General features: G+C 42.2%; 1 protein-coding gene across 3 annotated transcripts in view; it reads left to right on the forward strand.

The window, feature by feature from the left end:
• The first annotated feature begins 326 nt into the window (after window positions 1-326).
• The window catches only part of NRP1 (neuropilin 1), a 117543-nt gene continuing 95028 nt past the window's right edge, over window positions 327-22841 (forward strand). For all 3 annotated transcript variants that reach the window (XM_061468130.1, XM_061468131.1, XM_061468132.1), the window contains exons 1-3: window positions 327-485; window positions 642-1152; window positions 4413-4587. In XM_061468130.1, the coding sequence (XP_061324114.1) occupies window positions 1086-1152; window positions 4413-4587 (242 nt within the window). In that variant the 5' untranslated portion in view covers window positions 327-485; window positions 642-1085. The remainder of the gene's footprint in view (window positions 486-641; window positions 1153-4412; window positions 4588-22841) is intronic.

Genomic DNA, 22841 nt, shown 5'->3' on the forward strand with positions numbered 1-22841 from the left:
CCGGGACGCGGGCACGGTGCATGTGTGCGGTTCAGCCTGCGGAGCCGGGACGATGGGGGAGATCGGGCCGGGCCCGGCCGGGCTGCGCGGGCGCTGCGGGGCGCAGGTGGGTACCTCCGCCCGGATCGGCTCTACCTGCCGTGGCGGGGGACGCTGCCTCTCCCCACCCGTTTCCCCCTCCGAGTGCCCTCGAGCCAGCCCTGCCTCGGCTGAGCGTCAGGGCTGGGGATCGCCGTGTTTGTTGGCTCTTCCGCGCTGCCGAAGTCTTGGGGGACTGAGGAGGAGGAGGAGGAGAAGGAGGAGGGCGTGGAGGGGGAGGGGACTGGGGCTTGGGAGACGGCGGCTCCTCGGCCTCCCTTATTGCCGCTGAGTTGCGCTCCTCTTCCTCAGGCTGCGAGCAGGAGCCGCTTGGGCGCTTCCCCCTTCCCCGTCCTGCCGGGAGTCCCTGAGGCGGCAGCGCGCTCGCTCGCCTCTCGCCGGGGCAGGTGAGTGCGGGGTGCCGGGCAGTGCCAGTCACCGCCGCCCGGGGCTGCCGTCCCCGCGGGACAGCGGGGCAGGCGGGGGGCGACGCAGTTTGCCAAACTCCAGCGGCCGGCTGGTCCACGCTCACGGCCGCTTCCCTTCCTTATCTCCTCTCGCAGAGCACCCCCGCCCCGTCTCCCGGAGCCCGCCCCGGCAGAGCGCTCCCGAGGTGCCAGCAGCCGCGAGGATTTTTGTCTGTCTTGTTTGTGTGTTTGTTGGTTTTCGTTGGGTGTTTTTTGTTTTTCCCCTCGTTTTCATTTGGCTTTCTAGTCTCGCTGGGAATGGCAGGGGCAGCGGCGCCTGGAGAAGAAACAAGTGTGGGGAAAGGGAGAGGGAGCCGGAGCTAAATGACAGGATGCGGGCGACTTGAGGCGCAGAAAGAAGCCAGCCTGCCCTGCCCCCGGGACTGCCCTTTGCGGGCCGTGCCTTCTGCTCCTGACTCCGACCGGAGGATTTAAGACCTAGGAAGAGTTGTGCCTGGAAGGCTTTCTTCTTTTTTTCTTTTTTTTTTCATTTTTTATTTTTTATTTTTCTGCCTCCTTCCCCTGCTGTCGGAAGGGAAAATGGATTGGGGACTTCTCCTGCACTGTGCAGCCCTCACCTTCACCCTCGCCAGGGCTCTGCGAAGCGGTGAGTGTTACGGGGACGTCTGATTTCAGCTTGGGCGGGCAGCTACAAGGCTGGGCTCGGGGCTGCCTTTGGGGTCGGGCAGCGGGTACGGAGGGGGCTGGCACGGCACCGGCACCGGCCCGGGCCCGGCGGGGGGAACTTTCCAGCGGGGGTGGCAACAGCGCGGCCCTCACCCCAGGATCGCCTGCCCGGCAGCGCCTTCCGACTTTATTTTCTGTTCTTTTCGGTAGTGGCATAAGGCAGGCTGCTCTCTCTCACTATATCAGGACAGCCAATTATCTTAATAATGTTTCCTCCCATAGGCAATTAAATAAGTCTCGCCTTCGAGATTTGAAAGATAAGGAACCCTTTAAAGGGAAGGCTGCCCCCACCGCCCTTTCTTTTTTCCAAAGCTTAAAATTTCAGATTACTGTGCCTTTTATAAACTGTGCGTGTACCTGTGGGTAGTCTTTAAATGGAGAGCTCTCTACACTACCCCTTCCCTAAGTCTGCAGTTTACATGCAACTTGTACAGTGCCAAGAGAGAAGCTGAGCTTCCCTGTGAAGACTCCCTTCCAAGAGAAGTAATCCCTTAGCAAATGACTGATGTAGCTAGTTTACTATCAGGCAGTCCTTGAAAACACAACTAATTAAAAGCAGCACGCTCCTCCTTCCCTGAACAATGCCAGGGCACTGTGCATATTTCACTGCATGATGCATTTTTAAAGATGGTCTAATTGTGGGACTGCTTGACGTTTAGCTCTCACACATGAAACAGATCATGTGAGTTTTCCTTCCCTGACAAATCCTGAGCAATTATTATTAAGTAATTATCAAATATTTACTTTTGCGTGGCTGGGTTTTCAATCAAAGTAATTAAAAGAAGAGAGCACCCTCCACTTACGCTGGTATATTGTTTTAATAAGGGACCGCAAGTGGAGTGTCGTGGAAGAGAGAGTATTAAAATTGCATGTTTTATGATGGAAGTTAATCTCTTTCCCAATATGTTTTGAGGAGGCATCTTAATTTAATCAGGACGAGCTGCCTGCTCCAGTGCTGTGTCGCAGGAGCGAAGGCGCTAGAGGAATGTGCCAAGCCCAGCTTGGGGATGCTTCGAGAGGTGAACTTTGCTCATCCCCATGCCCCACATGTGGCTCCCACATAAACCAGGACTGCCCCTAGTCCTGCACCCTCTGAGGGGTGGGAGTGGGCCACCTGCTGCTCTTGTTGATCATTTCTCCCCAGTAAAAGAAAGGGCATGGGGTGGGTTGCTGGGCAGAAGGCTTCACTGTTAGCAGTTAATGTGTGGCCCTGCTGGAGTCACCAAGGCCATTAACCTCCTCTGAAACCTACCAGACCTACTAATGCCACCTTCACCTGCATGCAGTACTAGTGTCCGCTAAATTAATTCATTAACCCTATTTAGAACTAATGGTCCAAAGTCATTAGAAACTGCTCCTCTTAATCAAGTGTGAGAGAGATTGCACAGAGCCAGGGAGTCTAGCAGACCGTATTATCTTATTACACCGTCACTTTCCCAGAAGTCACAGATTAAGGAGTGCTGGTGGTAGTAAGTCCACCTCAGCGTCCTCTGAAGTGACTCTGTCAAGTGACTGGAAGCAGCACTGCTTTATTTCAGGCATGTAACATATGCCAGACTCTGCCATGTTGTTTGCAGGGCTGGAGTGGGCTTAATGATACGGGATCACTTTCCGAGTGTGCTTACACAGGGAGGAAAAGGCAAGATTCCCTGAGAGCCCCAGACAACAGATTAGCAAGATCACCATTGACAGCTTTTGGGCTTTGAGTTGCAACACCTTTTGTTCTGGTCAGAGAAAAACAGCCCTTTTTGTGAAGGCAAGGCAGAAATAAGTAATAAGATAGCCTTCCCCAGCAACATGCTTAGCAATATCTGGGGTTTGACCGTACAGCTGAGTATGCATCATCCCCTTCCCTCCTAATTTATGGCAAATAATTTCTATAAAGAGTGTAGCTTTATGCATTTTTTATGTGCATTTCCTCATTCATTTCCATTTGACCTGTTTTTCCTACAATAAAATCCTGTACACTTATAAATTCATGCTGAGAGCAAAGCATGCCATTTTGCTTTCACAGGGGATGTTATTAGATACAGCACTGCAGCCTGTGTATACTACTATTGGGATGTAGTGATATATAGCCTTTCTTTTTAGTGTGGACATTTCTTCTTGTCTGCAGTTTACTGTTATATTTTATTGCTCAAAATTAAACGATCAATGTCTGGAGAAAGTTTTTTCTCCCTGAAGGTCTATAGAAAGAAATCCATAGTAGTAAAAAAGTGGTAACACAAACCTGCACTGGACAGTAAAGTGAGTGACCGTGTAGGCTGGATTTCTTGTCCCTTTTTATTTTTCCTGTAAACCTTAAAATGCAACTCTGACAATGCCAGCCAAAGGAGCAAGATGCAGCATACCACATTTCACAGTCCCACTTGGTGATTCTGGAAACTTTTGCAGCTATTTAACTATTAAAAATAGATCTTTGTTGTTGTTGGGGGGAGGGAGGGAAGAGAAAAGGATGTTGTTCTGCTCCATTACTTTGATGCAGTCTCCAAGCATGAACAAACTTCCTTGAAGAAAAACATAGTGGATGATTTCTGCTTCACTAAACCCACTTTGTTCTCTGCTACCCTGGGTTTGAAGAGCACAGATAGTTTCAACCTGCTTAGATTTATGGACTGATAAAACAAAGGGAGGGTCTGCCACAAATGAGATTGGATCCACCAAGGCAATCCCAGTGGTCAGTGACACAGACCAGGCTTATCTCATAGCTGGGCAGGAGGTCAAATAGCATCCTTTTAGTTCTCCTCCCGGCTTTCCTTAAAACGTCATATTTCAGAAGATTATACTTTTTAGAGACAATTGTGTCTCAGATACCCTTCTGAGCCAACGTTAACGCTGTTGTAAGACTGCAAGGTTTTAACGCTGTAAGGGGCACTGTTAGCTTGGGGCAGGAGGCTTTTTGAAAGAATGCTGTTTAGAAATGGGGTATCTTCTGCTACTTGCTGTCTGTCCAGCTGCTGGACAAGATGGGCACTGAGAGGCAGGCCTCTTCCTGGCGGTAATATGTAGCAAGGACACCTTTGTGTTAAAAGCAGAAGGATGCAGCAAAAGTTTGCTTGAAGAAGGCTGCAGCATCCCCCAGCAGTGCCACAGCGGTTGGCTGGTTCAGGTCTGCAGGCTGAAACCAGGTGCCTGCCGGAGGGAACTGAGAAAAGCCAATCTGTTTGCTTTCCCCCGCAGATAAGTGCGGCGACACGATCAAAATTGTCAACCCCGGGTACCTCACGTCTCCCGGTTACCCCCAGTCCTACCACCCCAGCCAAAAATGCGAGTGGCTGATCCAGGCCCCGGAGCCCTACCAGAGGATCATGATCAACTTCAACCCCCACTTCGACCTGGAGGACCGCGACTGCAAGTAAGTGCGGGCGCCGCGCTGCGGAGCGCCACGGCGCCACCTGCCGGCCCGACGCTGCCGCCGCCGCTCGGGGCTCCGCGGGGCTCCGCGCCGCGCCCGGGGCCGCTCCCCTCCACTGCCCGGGGGCTGCTGGCAGTTGTTGCTGTGGGAAGACGCAGGAGGCGCTCAGCGGAGCGTCCTAGCCGAGGGGGGGGGGGGAAGGGGGGGATGTTGAAAAGATCTTTGCAACTTTTTGAGCTTTATGAATTATATTTGAATCCTGCCTGCCGGATGGACATGCGGGTGGATGATGGCGCTGACGCACGGTATGGGGGTGCGATTCATTCTGTGTTTGCTGGGCTGCTTGCTCTCTTGAGTAAGTCTCCAGATTTTTTTAAAAATGGTTCCCCTTCATTTTGAATCTCCACTGCTACAAATACCCTATAGCAAAACCAGGCCAATTATAAATTGTCAAATCTTCTTAATGCAGAGTCAGTCTGGCATTTACTCTCACTCATTAAGGGGCAGTAGACTGCAGGACTAATAGTCATATTTCCCCCTTTCTCCCCCCTTCTCCTGCTCTACAGTAGTGCCCTGAGAGGAGGAAGGGTATCACTGAGGCTCCCTTTGCTCCCCTCAGCTTCTATTCCCTTTGACCAGGAGTAAGAAGGGGAGTCAGAGCCTCCCAGAAGCTGTTCTCCACTTTTCCCCAAATCTGTAAACCACATAGCATAGCTTGCACAAGGCAACAACACATGTTCAGGTCATTGCCCTCTTCAACATGCCCTCTAAATTTAGCCACTGGCTTCATGAAGAAAATATTTTAGTGATTCATTATTTAAAAATTTCTTGAGTATCATGGATTTCTCACCCCCTTCTGACAACTGCAAGAGAGAGTTATTGTTCACTAATTCTACCAGTCAGGGTTTTCTCTGCATGTCAGAAAGATTAAACTCAATAGCCATTGGTGTTTGGCATTTCGTTGGAGTATTTGGGATTTTACAGGATTTGGTCTTGTAAAACGACGCTCAGCATCATCAGGAGTGGTTGTAACAAAACCATGAGGTTAGAGTGTTGGCCTTAGAGAAAGAGGGTAACTGTACTCAAGCACTTCATTTTTACTAGGCACATCTCTGTTCCTATTATCTAACAAATTGATTACTTAGATCACAGTTATTGATTTCCCTTAAAAATGAAATTCTTTAATGATGCACTATGGTGCTTAGTTGTTTGGTTTGTTTTTATAATCTCTTCTATATCAGCATTTCAGTATCACAGTTGAGTGATAATGCAGGAAAACCCTATGCTCATAAAACTAAACTGACTCTTCATTAAAATGAGGTTTTACTGTGGTTTTGGAGCCACAGCTCATATTCACACCATATGTTCACACTCTGACTTCCCGTTCTTTAATTTTTAATTTGTCATGCTTAGGCAGTGATTCACTTCCTTGTATCTTCTTGATACAGGTTTTGCTTGCATTCTGTGGGACAGTCCTAATGCTTTAAAATGTTTGTCTGTCTCTCCTTGTCTCTTAGATAGAGATTAGGAAATTGAATCAAGCATATTTCAGTGTCAAGTCCTTTTTGTTCCTTGCTAGAATACATGTTTTTCCAACGCTGTAAAACCAACGTGGTCTTTGACAGCAATTAAATGGTGTAGAGCATACAGTTATTTGAGGAACAAGTAATCTTTGTGGCATAGTGTTGTGCTAAATGGTGCTAGACTGAGCTGAACTGGGTCCAGGGAAGGGATTGAGTCCCTCCCTCCATTGCTCCCTTCTCAATATTCATTGTCCACTGTTCCCCCCTGCATTATTTCTTCCCCTGAAAGGGGACCCAGTGCAATAATGAGATGGTAGTGGGTAGAAGGGAGTCTCTAAAAAGGGTTGTTTGCACTGTCTTTGCAGTGCGCAGTGGTGATGACTTCACTGTTATTTGGTCTATACTGAAATACTGATCTTCTAGATTATGCTAAATTACTCAGTTGCTACTTCACTTATATTAAATATTGCTCTTTTTAACTTGGGAGGAATTGTATTTGTGCCAAAAATCTTAGGACCAGAATAATAGAAAATGATTTCAGCAACAGGAATTTGTCAGCCATCTCTGTGGTTTGAAATTTCAGTGTCTGCTTACAAAATTCACATTCCCTGTATCAAATATTGGATACAACAGGAGATTAACGGAATAAAACATATCACAAGATTTTTTGGTTTTGCAGCTAAGTACAGTCAGATTTCCTAATATACTTAGTTATTAGCAACTCAGTCTGAAATCTAGAAATGTGCAATTTAGGTTACACTCTGGTTTATTGAAAGGTTTAGCACTGGAAATTAATAAGCACTTAAATATGAAATGCAGATATAAAAAGAGAGATAGGGGAATTCATGTCTGGGAACAAAAAAATGCCCCATACAATTAGAGTAGACTGGAGAAGATTAGCTTGCTGGCATAACTCCCAAAATCTTCTTTATAATGCTGTTCATTGCATCTTGGACCTTAGTTAGCGTTGAAAACAACATTAATAACAAGGATCCCCTGAGCCCAGGGAGGGAAACTATGTGACTTTGGAAAGGTTACCTTCTTGGTCTGTAGTGCCAACAAGAAAATCAAGTAGCCTTATCTAACTTTAAAAAATGTTATTCTGTATAGAGGGGTAGGTGTATTGAAATGTAAAACTGGTGAAAGGTTGATTCTCTGAGGAGAATCAAAAGCAGCAAATTTAAGCATTAGCTGTACTGAAGCTGTTCCCAGTTAGTCTCTTTGTATGTTAGGGTTTGGAATTAATTTTAAAAATATGCCCCTGATTTACCTACTTATTATGCTATGCTTTAATGAATAAGTATTTCTCAAATGACTGCTAATAAAATTCATATATGTATGATTTTCTGACAATCAGAACCATTTGAGTTGTTTTAAATTTCAAGCAAACATGGTAAAAATTCCTGTTTCTCTGGAGCTATTCCAAAGGTCTCAACTTACACAGTTTCGAAGAATAAAGATACGCAAATAATTAAAAATATGTTCACACAAGCTAGGTTCAGCTCATAAAAAACAATCTAGCCAGAAATACTGAACCAACATAATGGAAATACTGGGTCTCGACAGGAAGTATACAGTCATGTCAACCACAGATTGTTATCAAGGACATACATAATGAAAAAATACAGTCTCTTTTTAACTTTTAACTTTAATGAGTGCTCTGCCTCCTCTTCAGAAGGCCAAGAAACAGAAATAATGTTTATACTTTAAGAGAATAATAATACCTGTTTGCCATTTTGTCTTTTCTCAAGCAAGCCCCAGTAATAGCCATGCATTTTTTGAGTCAGGAACATGGTTAAAACGAATGGAAGAGACAAAACATATGGCTACATATTAGTTAAAATGCTCCAGTGTTTGGTGCATGTGGTAAATGCTTTTCAGCATTTAGCACAAGCTGTATGAGTCTTATGTTGCTGAAGTATCCTAATGTGTAAATGTAGCCATCTTGAATCTAGTAAAACTTTATACCGAGATAATAAACACGAATGTCACTGATACAGTACTTAGAATTTATGGAACTTTTCCGGTTTCCCAGCAATGCACACTATCAGCATGATAATTTATAATGGTTTGTGACAAATGTTGCTGAGCAAAGAGGTGTGTAGTTACATTCAGATCAGATGTCATTATCTGGGGAGCAATAAAAATTTCACAGACACTAGGTTAAAAACATTAAGAAAATGAATGTGAAGCTTCACAAGAAAAGGGCTTAAGAAAGGTGGAGGGCTGAGTAGAGAAAGACCAATACCGATTTTCTTACTGACAAATTATTGACTTTGTTGCCAGACTTGACTGTATTGTTTTACAGGGTTTTCACAGATACACCACACAGCACAATTGGTTTATTGTCCATCATTTATAGATATAGGGATGATGGGGAGGGACTCTTCATTAGGGACTGTAGTTACAGGACAAGGGGTAATGGGTTAAAACTTAAACAGGGGAAGTTTAGATTGGATATAAGAAGGGAATTCTTTCCTGTTAGGGTGGAATGGGTTGCCCAGGGAGGTTGTGAATGCTCCATCCCTGTCGGTGTTCAAGACCAGGCTGGACAAAGCCTTGGGTGACATGGTTTAGTGCGAGGTGTCCCTGCCCATGGCAGGGGGGTTGGAACTAGATGATCTTAAGGTCCTTTCCGACCCTAACTATTCTATGATTCTATGTAGAGAGTAAATATCATCCTTGCTTAACAATTGTAGAGTGTATACAACAGTGCTGTCAAATCACCTGGAATGGAAAAATCACCCATTTTGGAAACATTCAAGTTGTAGAAGGAGAAATATAATAGATAATTATTCTTTATATTGCATTTACTAGGGATTAGTTACAATGATGAGATTAGAACTGTATAGAAATTGCAGTCAGTTGTAGAATATGGATGGAAAAATACCTATGATTGTTTATACAGAAGAAAACAAATCTTCAGATCCCAGAGTAAGGAAGAAATCATACTTGTCCAGACCTACAGGATGAAACTGTAACCTCATGCAATATAGACCCTAATGATGTTAGAAAGTCATCCATCCATTTTATTTCTAAATAATATCAATGGGTTTATGCTATAAATCTGTAGGTATAACAAACTAAGGCTGGTAAAATAAACAGAAGCAAGGCAAGCCATGGCACAGCCTTTCTTTAGTTTCTGCAAAGTTTAAGATTTCATTTGCTGTTGTCTGAATCCTGATTCCTATTCTTCCATGCAGTGAGGGCTGCTTTGTGCAGACCTTGTGCGATTTTCTCTTGGGGGGGGGCAGTGTGAGCCCTTTGGTTTGAGCCAATGGAGGTAAGGGTGCACGTGTCCTTTCTTCCTGTCTAGAGAGCTGCCTGTAAAGGACATTACTGGGCTGTATGTCAAGACTTGCCTGTCAGACTGGTCCTGTCAAAGGCTCCACACGTGGTAGATGCTTTCTGACAGCCCAGAGGTGCAGCTAGAGCCTGGCTTCAGGCTTACCAGTCCTGAACTGCTCCCACAGACTGCACCAAGGGCATCTCAGATGCAATGGAGGGTCCCAATATTGTTGGAAGCCATGGGGATTTTTCCCTGTGCTTCCACAGAGTTGCCTCCTGTTATACTTGAAGGCTGTGAGGAATGATGCAGCACAGGCCCTGTAGGGCTGGTTTATGACTGTATCAGTCATTTTGATGGTAAATGTCAGTGAGAGCTTCCCAATTCCCTGTCCCTCCACCACTGTTGAGCTCAATAGGTAGTGAGATGCCTGCAGCTGACAACATGGGGTAAGCAGCAGAGCTAGCAAAGGAGCAGATTCAAAGGAGCAAGCCTGTGAGACCATATTTGCCTGTAGCTGAACAGAGAAGTCTGAAGAAGCCAAGGCCTCTCAGCTTTCAAATATGGTTTTAATGGCCAGGCCTTGCTCCTCTAAGCGCCAGCACTGGGCTTTTAGTGGGTTGCCTGGGGATGAGGTACCCAGGAGAGGTGGGAATGCCTACTGTTCACTGCTGAGGGCACCTGTTTGCTTTCGTTCAATTAACTCAATTGCCCAGCCCACACACCTTGAGCCAACCCACCCTGTACTTCACTGCAGGAGACTGGGAAAGGCATGAAGCGAGGCTTGACACAGCCATGAGTGGCATGTGGGGTCCAGCACCAGCCTGCTGGGAAGGCTGTACCTGGGCTGAAGGAGAGGCACCTCCAGCCCACTGTCTCCCTCAAAAATCTGTCCCTCAGAAACTGTTTGGGGTTAATGACTATTTGGGACTACTAAAGGGATGAAGGGATCATCCTCCATTCTGTCCCCAAAACAAGAAACAAATGGTTTTGGCGTAGTTTAGAGGATGAGTCATTGCAGTGGATTTGGGGACCATGTGATATCTCATGTTTCTGGGTGCACTTCAAGGGCATTTCTCTGATTTACATGAAGCACACAAAAGGCTTTCTCAGAGAGTATGCTGCTAGATTCCAGGCAGCCCTGGTGGTGATCACTGCTATTTGAGACCTTCTGGAAGGCTACAGTAAACCTTGTCAAGGAAGGGAATCGGCGCAGGACCTGGGTAGGATCATGGAAGTAGAAAACACCTGTTGCAGTAGACATGGAGCGTGTTACCTCTCCTACACGCACACACATATACACACACTCAAACAAAACAGAAAACCCACTACTTTTTCCTTAACTTAAATATTCTGGATCATAAAAGTATATGCAAGTATGTGTTCTTTGCTACAGGATTCAGCATGTATTTGCACACAGGTATCAGATGCAAGTATCTAAAGATAATGCTGTTGTTTTATTGTGTTTTAGAGACTAAAGAAGAGTTGAAATAAGTTAGAAATGATATTGTTTTTCTGATTACACAGTGTAATAAACCGATTCTTTTGTTGTTCATCCAAGCACTTAACTCGCGAAAGTCTCTGTTGTCAAACTGTTTTAACAATTCTTTCTTTTAGAGTAACAGTTTGAGTTTGAGTTTTCTCAGGAAGAGGTGTTAGGGAAACCATGACCAAACTGCCTGATCACAGCTAGGGAATCTGTTTTGGCCAGCATTCATGGCCATTCATTGCCCTCTGTGTATGGTGCATTCCCTGGCAAAGTAGAGTCTTGACTTGGATCTCTGTACAGTAGCACATTAAAATTACAATAACAATCATATACATGTGTTTCTGTTAATCCAGACAGTTAAGTTAACTGTGGGCAGAACTCTGTCTTGATGTGTTACAACCAGATGCCCTTCAGACAGGAGAAAGCTGAGGGTCAAATATGGATTCTCATAAGCCTATCCTTCAATCTTTCTGTGGACTGAGAAACAGAAATTCAGAACAGAGGGCTGAGTCCTTTCTAAAGTGAAATCCATGGTGGTTGGCATTAGCCCCATGAAACTCTCAATATGTTTTCAGTCAACCCCACAGTGCTGTCCTTTCCACACACACCCCTCCTGTGCTAATGTAATTAAACAAAAAAACTGTTGCTGAAAATTATTTTTTTAATTATATCTTATTGCAAGCTATAACATTGGATCATGATTTGATAATTAGAATATAGAGGGGTTTATACATGCTGATGTAAACCCAACTCAATTATTTCCTTTTGTAGTATTTACAAAGAATGAAATTATGTCTAAAAACAAGATATACATGGTCTCACATGTATGTGTCTAGACTTACATATCACACAAAACTATTTGGATACAGGAATAAATGTTACACGCATATCTCTAAGACCATGCATATATAGACACATTTATGTAGATAGTATAGATTTCTTAGTTTATTTAGAAGTTCCTAAAGTAAATCTACCCAGTAAAGCACTAATACCCATCTTAAGGCTGATAATTAGGTATAAAGAGAAAAAAGAGACAGGATTAGTGTTCAGATCATGTTCCAAATGCCTCTTAATTGGGTGTTTGTAATCAATCTTGATTGCAAGAGGCAGTGGTTTGGCAGAATAAAGAATGAAAAAGGCTTAGCCCTACTATTTTTCTGTTAGTTGACTTGGCCATAGTATTTAGGTCAGGATTTAGCATCAAATAAGGTAATTTTGTCAGCCTTAGTGGTCCTCATAAAACATATAATAATATTTTCTAATTGTATTTTTTCAAGCTAAAAACTCTCAAGCTAGAGTGTTATGTTTATCCAGAATCTTAGAAAATGTTTTCAAGTGAACCACAGAAAAGACTTTGTTCTCCTGGCCTCCATCCACCACTGACTTCTGAAATCAGGTCTGAGTTCACTGTGGGTCTTTCATTGGGTTGACCTTGGCACTTTTCTCACCAAGCCATAGTTTTACATCACAAAACCACACAGCTTGTATAATGATTATTTCTTTATCCCAAGTAACCAAACAATTTTTTAAACAGGGTGACAGATTTCCTTCTTGCACTGTGGGAAGCAAGCACCTGGCTATTTCCAAATAGAGTTTTAATGAACTTCCTGAAGGAGATTTGAGAGAAGTTTAATAAGTCACCTGCCAACTTCTTGGGAGCATAGGTCATTTGCTTTTCTGTAGGAATTCACAAAAATATGAGAGTAACCCCCTACCCAAGGCCTAAACTTCCATGGAGGAAATTGATTTTCATGGGCAGTAGCAAAGGTTTCTAGAAACATAGCCTCAAAAAATTATATTTCTGGTTATTTCTCACATGTAAGGTACTGTGAAACTCTGTGATACACAAAGCTGGTTCTGAACTGCCTGAGCTTTGCAATAATTCATTGAAACAGGAAAGTATTGTGCATATTTAGATTCATCTTGCATGTTAATAGCATTACAAGTATTTTACGTAATGCTATAAAATGAAGAATTTAAATGGCTCAAAAGGACCATTGAGAAAATATCTCCATATGTGGAAGAGACACCCATTTGACATGATGATTTCTTCCAGAAGAAATTGTGCACATCCCTGAAGCACAATAACCAGCTGTTGTACAGGAGAAACTGGGCAGTTATCTGCTGCCTTCCATGCTGATGTAGAGCTGCAGTGGCCATATGCCCCATGCTTCCCCTAAACAGAGACAGGCCGAGCCTCCCACTGAATGATAGCCTGGTTTAATGCCTTCCTTACATTTCCAGCAGCTTGGGCTCCATTGCTTGTTTGCACTGTGGGCTGCTCCATGCCCCCATGAAAGACATAGCCCATCAGACCTGTGGGGTGGGAAAGGGTTGGAGCACCCCACTGTGGATGGGGGCACTCACTGCTATTGCATCTCAGCCCTGTGCTGGGGCCATGCCCTACTGCTTTTCATGTTGAAAAAGAAGATACAGGTAGTCCTTTTTCTTTCTTTTTCTTTCTCTTTTTTCTTTTTCTTTTTCTTCTCTTTCTCTTTTTCTTTTTCTTTCTCTTTTTTCTTTTTCTTTCTCTTTTTCTTCCTCTTTCTCTTTTCCTTTTTCTTTCTCTTTTCCTTTTTCTTTTTCTTTTTTTCTTTCTCTTTTTCTTTCTCCTTTGTCTTTGTCTTTCTCTTTGTCTTTCTCTTTGTCTTTCTTTTTCTTTTTCTTTTTCATTTTTATTTTTATTTTTTCCTTTCTCTTTTTCTTTTTGTTCTTTTTCTTTTTCACAACACTTTTGAAATTGAAAGTTGGTAACCTAAAGAAGGATAGAGAGGTCTGTTCACACCCATATGATTATTCTGCCTCAGACTTTGAGAAATGCACCCTCACAGCCAAAGTTTTGATCATTTGCATAAACAGTCCCACTGAAGTCAGTTAAAACAACAGACTCACTTGTGCAGGTCTAATAGCTAGGACATACATTTATGGCACTACACAAATTAATAAGTACTTTTTATAACAATGTATTTCAGAGTCTTGCAGAGTAATTTACAACAGAGTAGAAAAAACAGCTTCATTCTTTTTTGTCCCCTCAGTTCATAAATCACTATAAATAAGTTATCGCTCATTCTCCAAAATCTTAGCTCATAATAGTGAAGCTTTGGGTTGAGTTGGTAAGTACATGGGTGAGAATCAAAGTTTTTCTTGCTGTAGGATCTTGTGCCAATCTGTCATTAAGCCAGACAACTTCCACCGACTTTCCTCAATGTATTTGTCTGTAACAAGGGAAGCAGATCAGCAATTTAGAAAAGCTTTAGCTTGATCACCATGCAGAAACGTAGGCTATGCTGCCTATTTCCATAACTATCACTCCACTTTGCCAGATGCAAAATGAGAGGCTTACATCCCTTATGCTAAAAACCCTTCTTAGAGGAAATCCTAGGCTGTTGCTCCATTTGAATGGCTTTAGTTAAGTCTGGAAAAATATGCAAAGGTAGCTCTTAAATAAAAGCTCTTTTTTTTTTCTGTATTTCACAGCCATCTCCATAATCTGTTTTGGAGATAGAGGCATAAGGTGTATTAACATGGCAGGCAAATGTTCTGATAGCTGAGCATTTTTTGACATTCCCACAAAATCCCTAAGACTTTGTGTCACAATTCTATAAACTATATCTGTTTGTATATTCATATCTGGGCTTAAATCCAGAACTTATTTACATGCATTTACAGCAGACAATTTAGGTTCATCTCCTTGTATTTCGGATGGAAAACAGTTAGACCAGGTACACATACTAATGCATTTCAAAAATTTTCTGCTGTGTTTCAATAGCACATATGCTATATAATATAGGTATATAAAATAGATACAGGACCACACTGAGCTGTGAAGCAGTGAAGACAGCTCCACTGGTGCCAGTAGTGTTGCACCTGCTCATAGCTCAAACATCCAATGCCATAAACGTATCGTGTTATGTTCCTTACTGGTTTCCATTTTTGTTTATCCTCCACTGCTATACAAGATGATGGCCTTCAAACAACATAATAGTCTTCTTTATTTCATTTCTCCGACACCATTTTCAAGCTCCTTATTACTTTTGAACACTGCAGCTAATAGTGCTTATATTGCTTCTCATTCTTCCCATCATAGCATGTCATTATTCAAGAAACCAGTGCTCTTCAGCCTTTCACACATAAATAGGTCCCTCCCAGACTAAATTTAAGACTTAATTCCAAGAGCCAGTCTCACATTTCCTGGGCAATTAGGCTTCTTCTACTGGCTATTACATTTTTACTTTGCAGATTTTTACTGTTTTTAATTAACCATACCTGTTGTACTCGAGACTCGAATCTTTGTTATCTGAAGCCTACTGATCCTGATTCATACACTGATTTTTGTACCAATTTAATGATTTAAGTTAAGGTTTTGTTTGTGTATAATTAAAACAATTCAGTGTGCACTGGGGGATACATGTGTTCTAGTATAAATATGTCTTATGTCAATACTTTTGCAGAAATAAACCTCACTAGTGCCAGCGGTTTGTATCAGCGACTGTACTGCCTTTTCTGTAATGGTTTCTAAACTGGTATAGCTAAAGTGACTGTTAAAGCAATGTATAGACCTACTTCTGTGTTAAATGACTAGTCAGAAATGCTAGGAGAGGTTTTTGGATACCATGTTAGCTAAAGTTGTTAGCAGAAATTAATTAGATTGCTTTCCTGCTGCAAGCTGCAAATTGCGACATAGACACACATACATATATATATATGTGCATACTGTGGGACACTGACACATCCATTTTCTTTCAGCTTTTATTCTTCGAACAAAAGCTTAGGCAAAGTCTCAAAGCTAAACAGTTCCTCTGCCTGCTTTCCAGGAAGTTTTTTTTGAACTTGCCCCACTAGGCAGCTGCATAAATTACTGTGGGGTGACCTTCAAGCACCCTGCTTACTCCACGGAACTTGTCTATATGCACACCGTCACTCCATGATATTCCCTATAACGTTTATTCCTTTTCTTAGTTATTCCTCCCCCCACCTCCAGCATTACAAAGTAAAAACCTTCTTATAGGTGTAACCGAAGCTCAGCTGATGCTCTGAAATGAAACTCTGAGTGCTCTGAAAATAAATATCTGATCACTGGATAACTTTTGCATGTCCCCATACGCTCAGCATAGAAAGGAAAATATATCCTTCCTTGCCACATCCCAGCTTCTGCTCTTGCTCATCTGCAAGTTATCAGGTAATTTTTATTTAAATACCTGAAAAAAGAAGCTGTTTTTCATGGGCCATATTCTTAATTTGTCCAGAGATCATTCTACTATAGTGAAGCACCAGGGATTTTATATCAGTTGAGTGAGGAGTTGACTCTACATTTCTACAGTTCCCTGGAAATTCTCAGAAGAAAGGCCCGTATTGTAGCTGAAGTGTCATTAACTCAGGGTGAAGTCAGTCAAAGTTTTGCCATTCAGCAAGAACAGACTTCAAAACTCATGCAGAATGAGTAGGAGCTTCTTAGAAGTGGGTGGAATAAAGACCAGTGTCCTTCTGCCATGTGTACAAACCTTTCCTTCCACTAGCAGCTGTAAAGAAGTACACAGACTTGCTGTTTACAGTGCTAACTCTCTCATGCTGCTTGATCTTGGGCCACGCCATCTTCATCCTTGTGCCTCAGTTTCCTTAGAGAGGATAATATTTCTCTGGTTTGCAAATACCTGAGGATGCTCTTACCAGTGTTTGTGAAGTCCTTAGAGACTGCTGGGTGGAAATGTAGTGCAGTGTAATAGTTATTTCCTATTGTTTTGTATTTATTCATCTTCTAGCTGTTGTTTTTTTTTTTTAACAATATACTGCTGTGTAAAAATGCATGTGGCAAACTTTTGACATTCAGAGAGAAGTGTTATCCAAACAAAAATAAAAAATAGGACTCATGCTCACAAGAGACACATTATCCGTGATGAGAAGAATCTATAACAGACACGGCACTAACTCAAAACTGAGCACCAAATAGCATCCAAATGCAAGCAATTTCAAATGTGTGCATATTGCCAGTACAAAACCAGGCCATTCTGCAAGCATAGCATCCCCTAAGGAGCAGTGAACCTAGCAGCAGCAATGCTAATGGCTGTCTTCTCATGTGCAGTGGGGGAAAACAGCACTTCAGAGACGCCTTCAGCAGCTGTTAAGTTATTAATTCTTAACTTACTTTTATAAAGCTGTTACTGGGTGGAAGCAGATGACACAAAGATCTTGGGCCTGCCCTATCTACTATGGGGGGAGCATTCTCCACCCTTACACACAGGGTGAAATTCTGGCTTTCTTCTAGTCAATGGTGAAATTTCTCCCCAATCTCTCTTGGACTGAAAGACATTATTTTAGGCTCCAGAAAACCCTTTTTTTGAAGAGCCAGTGTAACCCATAGAAATTTTCTTGGCTTGGACATTACTTTCCTTTTGGTGCACACAGTGCTTGTAGAGGAGCAGAGTCCCATGAGTTTCCAAATGCCTTAGTACTGCTAGAATAATGATGAAATAAAAAAAAAAAATATAAAAGAAATTTTTTTATTGTTAGAGTACACATAATGCAGGAAGTACCTCGCTAGGTGGTCTACCTTGATTCTTAATGTCCTTTCAGAACACTGCAGGCTGGTTTGTGGATCATGTGTTCCACCTGATGCAATGTCTTTCCCTATCTTCACTCTATACATGATATGAAAGCTCACATTCTCCTGAGTGCAACATAGCAGTTTTCTTTATGAATGTTGTCCACTCCAAGTTTTGGACATCATAAGTCAGGCCTCAGAAAATTGTGAAACTTTGTAAAAATCCACGTGTCTCAAAATTACTGTTGATTTTATTCCCATTTTCTATATAGTATGTCTATGGGAATTCCCTCTGTTATAATAATAGAAAACTCCTTTGCCTCAAATGAGAAGTTTAGCAATACTATGGTATCAGCAGCTGACACTTTAAAACATGTAACCAAATTTCGTGATACTCATGATAAAAATCATGAGAGCTGGCAAAGCTGTATTCTTGCTAAAGTCCCAACTTCCCATTTCTGTTTCTGTTCTCAGTCACAGCCTTGAATCTTATACTTAAGTGATAGACTTATAGAAGAAAAATAGAATTGAAAATAGAATCAAAAGGAAATGGAAGTATTACTTTATATTGATTTCACTGCTTGGCTATGTTTCTTCGCACCTTACTGCATAATCGAAACTTTCAGAAAGCAAAATTCATCCCAGAAAAAAAAAAATCCTTCTGAGTTTTACCATCCTTTTCTCCGAGTACGAATAAAATAGCACTAGGAGTCCTATTGTTATGGAAGCTACATGTTTTCTTGGCTTTAAAACAAACTTACACCAATGACATGAAAATTGATTGAAAGCCATTAAACACAAGGACGTGGACTTTTCGCTCAGGAAGACCCTGATCTGCAAATCGTTGTCATGTTTGGGACAAAGATCATGTTGGCTGCAGTCAGGATCCTTACAATGTCCCACTGCTATCCACTGGCAGGCACGTTGGAGATAAATGAGGTGGACTGACACAGGAAGAATCTTTCTTATGCCATGTTATTTTGTGTGTTGTGCAGGCTTATGTTTCAGGAGATTGTTCGCTTTCAAATACTACACAGAAGTAGTGTGCAAAACAGCTAACGTTGGCATGAAGCGTCCCATCCTCCACCTAACTATACCATTTTTATGTCTACTGTTTCTAGTGAAGTCAATGAAGTTCTGATTGACTGCTTTGTATTTCCTTTACCATTTAGATCCTTCCCTGCTGCAGTTACAGTAACTGCAGTGGGTCTAATTTAGTGTGCACAAGCTGAGAAGTGGCCATGTAGCTCTAAACTCAGGGGCTGTTCTGAGGACAAAACTAATTTTGAAAACATTTTTATAAACTCATGGAAAACTTAATGTCTTTATTCTGTTATTACTTTAAAATAATAATCCCAAACTGACCTGGGAGCTATTACTCAGTGAGCACTGCCCCCTTGGAAGGTTTCAACTTGTCAAGTCGAAGCTATTTTTTGAACGCACAGAGGAAGTCATTAAGACACATCAGGCTGCTGATTGCTATTAAACTCTGCAGAGAGTTCTTGTAAAAATCAATTCCATAACAGGGCTACAAGAATCTAAGAGGCAGGAAAAGCATTTCTTTACCCTCTCGTAACTCAAAAATGGATTAATAGATTTTTGTGAAGCCACAAAGAAAAAAAAAAGAAAAAAAAAAATCACCTATGAGCTAGGGGCCAAATGCAAACCTCTGTGACAAAATAATACAGCTCAGAAAGCTCCTAGCACTTGAAAATGGGATTATAATGGAACAGTCACTGCCGTAACCTCAATTTGTATGTTTCTGTGCTGCAGAAATCTCACACATCTGCGCATATGCGCATGCACATGCTTATTTATTGTGTCCAAGGAACATCTTTTTTTTGCTCTATTGCCACTAAGGAACCTGGAGAGAAAATGGTATTTTAGTAAAGTACAGTCTTATATAGCTTCTACCAGGAAAGTGCTACAAAAATTTTCCAGATGAGTTCAGTCTCGGCACCAGAAAAAGTGTTTCTTAGGTGGCTGGTGGGTTTTGCTTGTGTGGGAACTGCGCTCAAAAATGCAGCACAGTTTGCACTAGTTGAAGGCTTTTGTGGAAAATGTATTTTTTCCATGGGAAAAAATAGTTTAAATCATATTAGGAAGTTTTATTGTAAGCATGTATATAAACCAGGAAAAATCCATTGTCTTAGCTCTGAGGCCAATTGCTTAAATTCAAACCCGTTCAGTTCTTCTCTTCTGAAAGCAAAGTGGCAGCATTCAATTCAATTTTTGGCATGAATTTCATTTAATTTTTGCTGATAAAATGTTGAAACATCTTTGTAATTTGATTGTTTTTCTTTGACTCCTACATGAAAACAAAGTTTTACTGAGCTGTATTAAATTTGCTTCATTCTACCATGGGATCATTTGGATTGGAAGGGACCTCAGGAAATCACCTCATCCAACTTACTGCTCAAAGGAATTGTTTTATATAATACAAAAGCTAAAATGAAGCAATCCATGGAAAAACAAATGTTTCCATAAAACCAAAGAAGAAATAGTTAAGGTGTTTCAGAACTTTTATTTCACAGCCTATACCTTTCTGCTCAAGTAAATACTCATTTCTCACCAGCTCTCCTTATTCATTTAGAAATTTTAGATTCCATGCTTCTATTGAAAAGAAGGTTCCCTTCTCTGTTTCCATTGTAAGATATCATGTAGGGTTGACCCACTGTAGAAGGAGGGCTGAAGAATAGGGCCCCAAGCATGTCCCTGCATGGTGGCTTCAAGGCCCTACTGGGTCATGGTCTCCCATATCAGCAGAACCCAGAAAAGACCTTTTAAAGAAAGAGCATGAAGTTGAGCTGTCTCAGTATCAGGGCACAGAGCGGGCAGGACTTCAGACCAAAATAGGCAGGTTTGGTCCAGGTGGAGGTAAATTTTGCCCAAAGCTCACTAACACTGAGGGTGTCTTGACAATTTCCACCCTGTACCTAAGAGGCACCACTGTGTAACCCCCCAAGTCCATGGTGAGAGCATGTGGTCATGGCCACAGCCAGCATGGCAAACCTTCCCAGAGTATCTGGGCCCAAGACTAAGATCTGGAGGAAAGGATCAAAAATAGGCTTTCTGTAAAGGGCCATATAAAGTGCAAGTTTTTAACAAATGAGTTGTTAAAGCCTGTTTTAGTGCGTATGGTCTGGATAAAAGATGCAGTGAGGGGACAGATTGCAGACCATTTCACCAGCACAGCGTTGGGGAAGGAGGCTGCTATACTCTCATTATAGGGAGGAAGATCCACTTTTCTTGCATGGATAATTTGGAGGCTATGAATCAGCCTGTTGTTTTTATTTCAGTGGAGTACAGACAAGAGTTGTGTAAAATGAGGCTGTTGCCTGTCTGTCAGGCAGCTGTAGTTTTTTGCCCTGCAGCCTCTTTTAATGTGCATTCTTGGTGAATTCTGAAGAGAAGCAGTCACAACTGTGTGCTCAGACATTAGAGCAGATCTTATACCCTAGTCATTGAGCCAGGAACTTCACTCATACATCTGCCTGCATTTGTTACAGCCATTGAGCATCTTGATCCAGTAACCAGAAAACTGAATTGGTGTCTAAGTAAAACTGTAAGAATATGCTCTTGAATTGTCAGGTTTTGAACAGAGATTAGTATTTCTTGCAGTGTATCTACTTTTCCCAGCTGTTAAATAGACCATTTGCCTAGTCTGCTGGTTTTTAGGGTTTTTTAAAGAAGGGATTAGAGGTTATTCCAGCCTAACTCTCTACAGGGTTTTAAGGCATGAGAGACAGTTATCTGCAGAAAAATGCCCATCTCTTTCAAATAATTAGGAATTATCTGTCAAAAAAGTTTCTGAGCCAACTAGAGTATGAAAAACACTTTCCGTCTTTGCTTTTTTTTGTCTCCCTCTTTCCCCCTTCTCCTCACTTCCCTCCCACCTTTCCCCCAGCATTTTATGAACAGCTTTTGCCAAAGGAAACACCGATGAAAGTAACTTTCAGTGACTGTGCAGTTCCCTCTGTCACCTCCTCCCTGTCCACCCCCTTGATTGCAACAAACATCTGCCTTTGTATACACCATGTCAGAGTCCAGCGGAGACATTTTATATTCATCATTTCTCCAAAATAAATAAAAGCAGCACAGACGAGGCGAACTGGCTGTAGACATCCCATTGCTAGTAATGGAGCTATGTTGGTAATTGCCAATAATGATGCAATTTTTCATCATGGGAACACTGTAATGTGGATTGGGCCTGAATAAAGTGACACAGATGGTAACATTACTGCATCTTTCTTTGTAGCAGAAGTTGAAATTTTACTGTGGGGAAAAAAAAAAAGAAATAAACATTCCTACATTTCCTTCCAGTTACTTCTTTAACATTAGCAGCACTGGCATGCTTGATCTGTGAACTGTGTCCGTGCCACCCAAGGAACTTAAAGAGGAGTCTGTGAAGTGAGGAGAAGCAATTGTTTCCACTTAGCAAAGGAAGCACTTAGATGCTGTTTGACAGAATTGCATTTGCCTCCCTTGGCAGGGATGACCCATTCTGATCACACGCAACAGCCAAACAACAAACAGCCAATTTGCAGTAAATCAGACTTTAAACATCTCTGTATCTGCTATCTGAAAGACTGGTTCTGGAGTCCTCTATCATGAACCAGAGCTCCCACATCTGTACCTCAGTCATCTGGGAGTGCTTCATTGCCTTTTTGCAGGCTACCGACAGCAGGAGCACATGCTTTGTGGGCTAGCTTCTGGGCTTCAGCTTCCTTCAATGCACACAAAGCACGTGCTTCTCCAGGAGCGCCCGGCATCCTCCGTGCTTACGTGCACAATCACTTCAGCATCCTGGTGAGCCAAAACCAGTGGAATCACACACTGCTACTTTGTCCCGACTGCAACATTTTCTTTGAATGGTGTTTGTAAAGCTGTGGCAGCATGTCAAAGATAAGAGAGGCAGGAATTGGTTGCATTTGCCAAGCGCCTGCCTTTGTTGGCTCCGTCCACAAGAGCAACTACCTTCACTTTTGAACTCTCTGAATTTGCTGCATGTTCATCTACAAAAATTGCTAGCTCACGCAGACCTAGAGTGTCAGGGCCAGAGTTGTCCTTCCTGCAAGATTAGGTCACAGCATTAGATCAAAGTCCTGCTGTGCCATTTTACAGCACGTGCGTGCTACAACCAGCCAATTTCAAGACTCAGGCACAGGTGTCTAGTAGCTATATGACGCACACATGAAAGTTAGAGCCAGAAGCCAAACTTACAAGCTAAATTGCATCTTTTCATCGAACATTACACCTTTCTCATCCACCCTTATAACTACATTCCGAATTGAAATTTCAGAAGATCACTGCTAATGTCTAAAATTGTCTACAAACCTAAAACTAACTTTTCCTTTGCAATTTCCTCTCTTCATCTGGCAATTCAGAACTGAGCTTGATAATGCTCTTTTAAACAGC

Source organism: Pezoporus flaviventris, unplaced genomic scaffold (genome assembly GCF_033815535.1).
Source record: "Pezoporus flaviventris isolate CSIRO_AGI_PZ_B2104156 unplaced genomic scaffold, CSIRO_AGI_Pfla_v1 ptg000047l, whole genome shotgun sequence".
Classification (NCBI taxonomy): domain Eukaryota; kingdom Metazoa; phylum Chordata; class Aves; order Psittaciformes; family Psittacidae; genus Pezoporus; species Pezoporus flaviventris.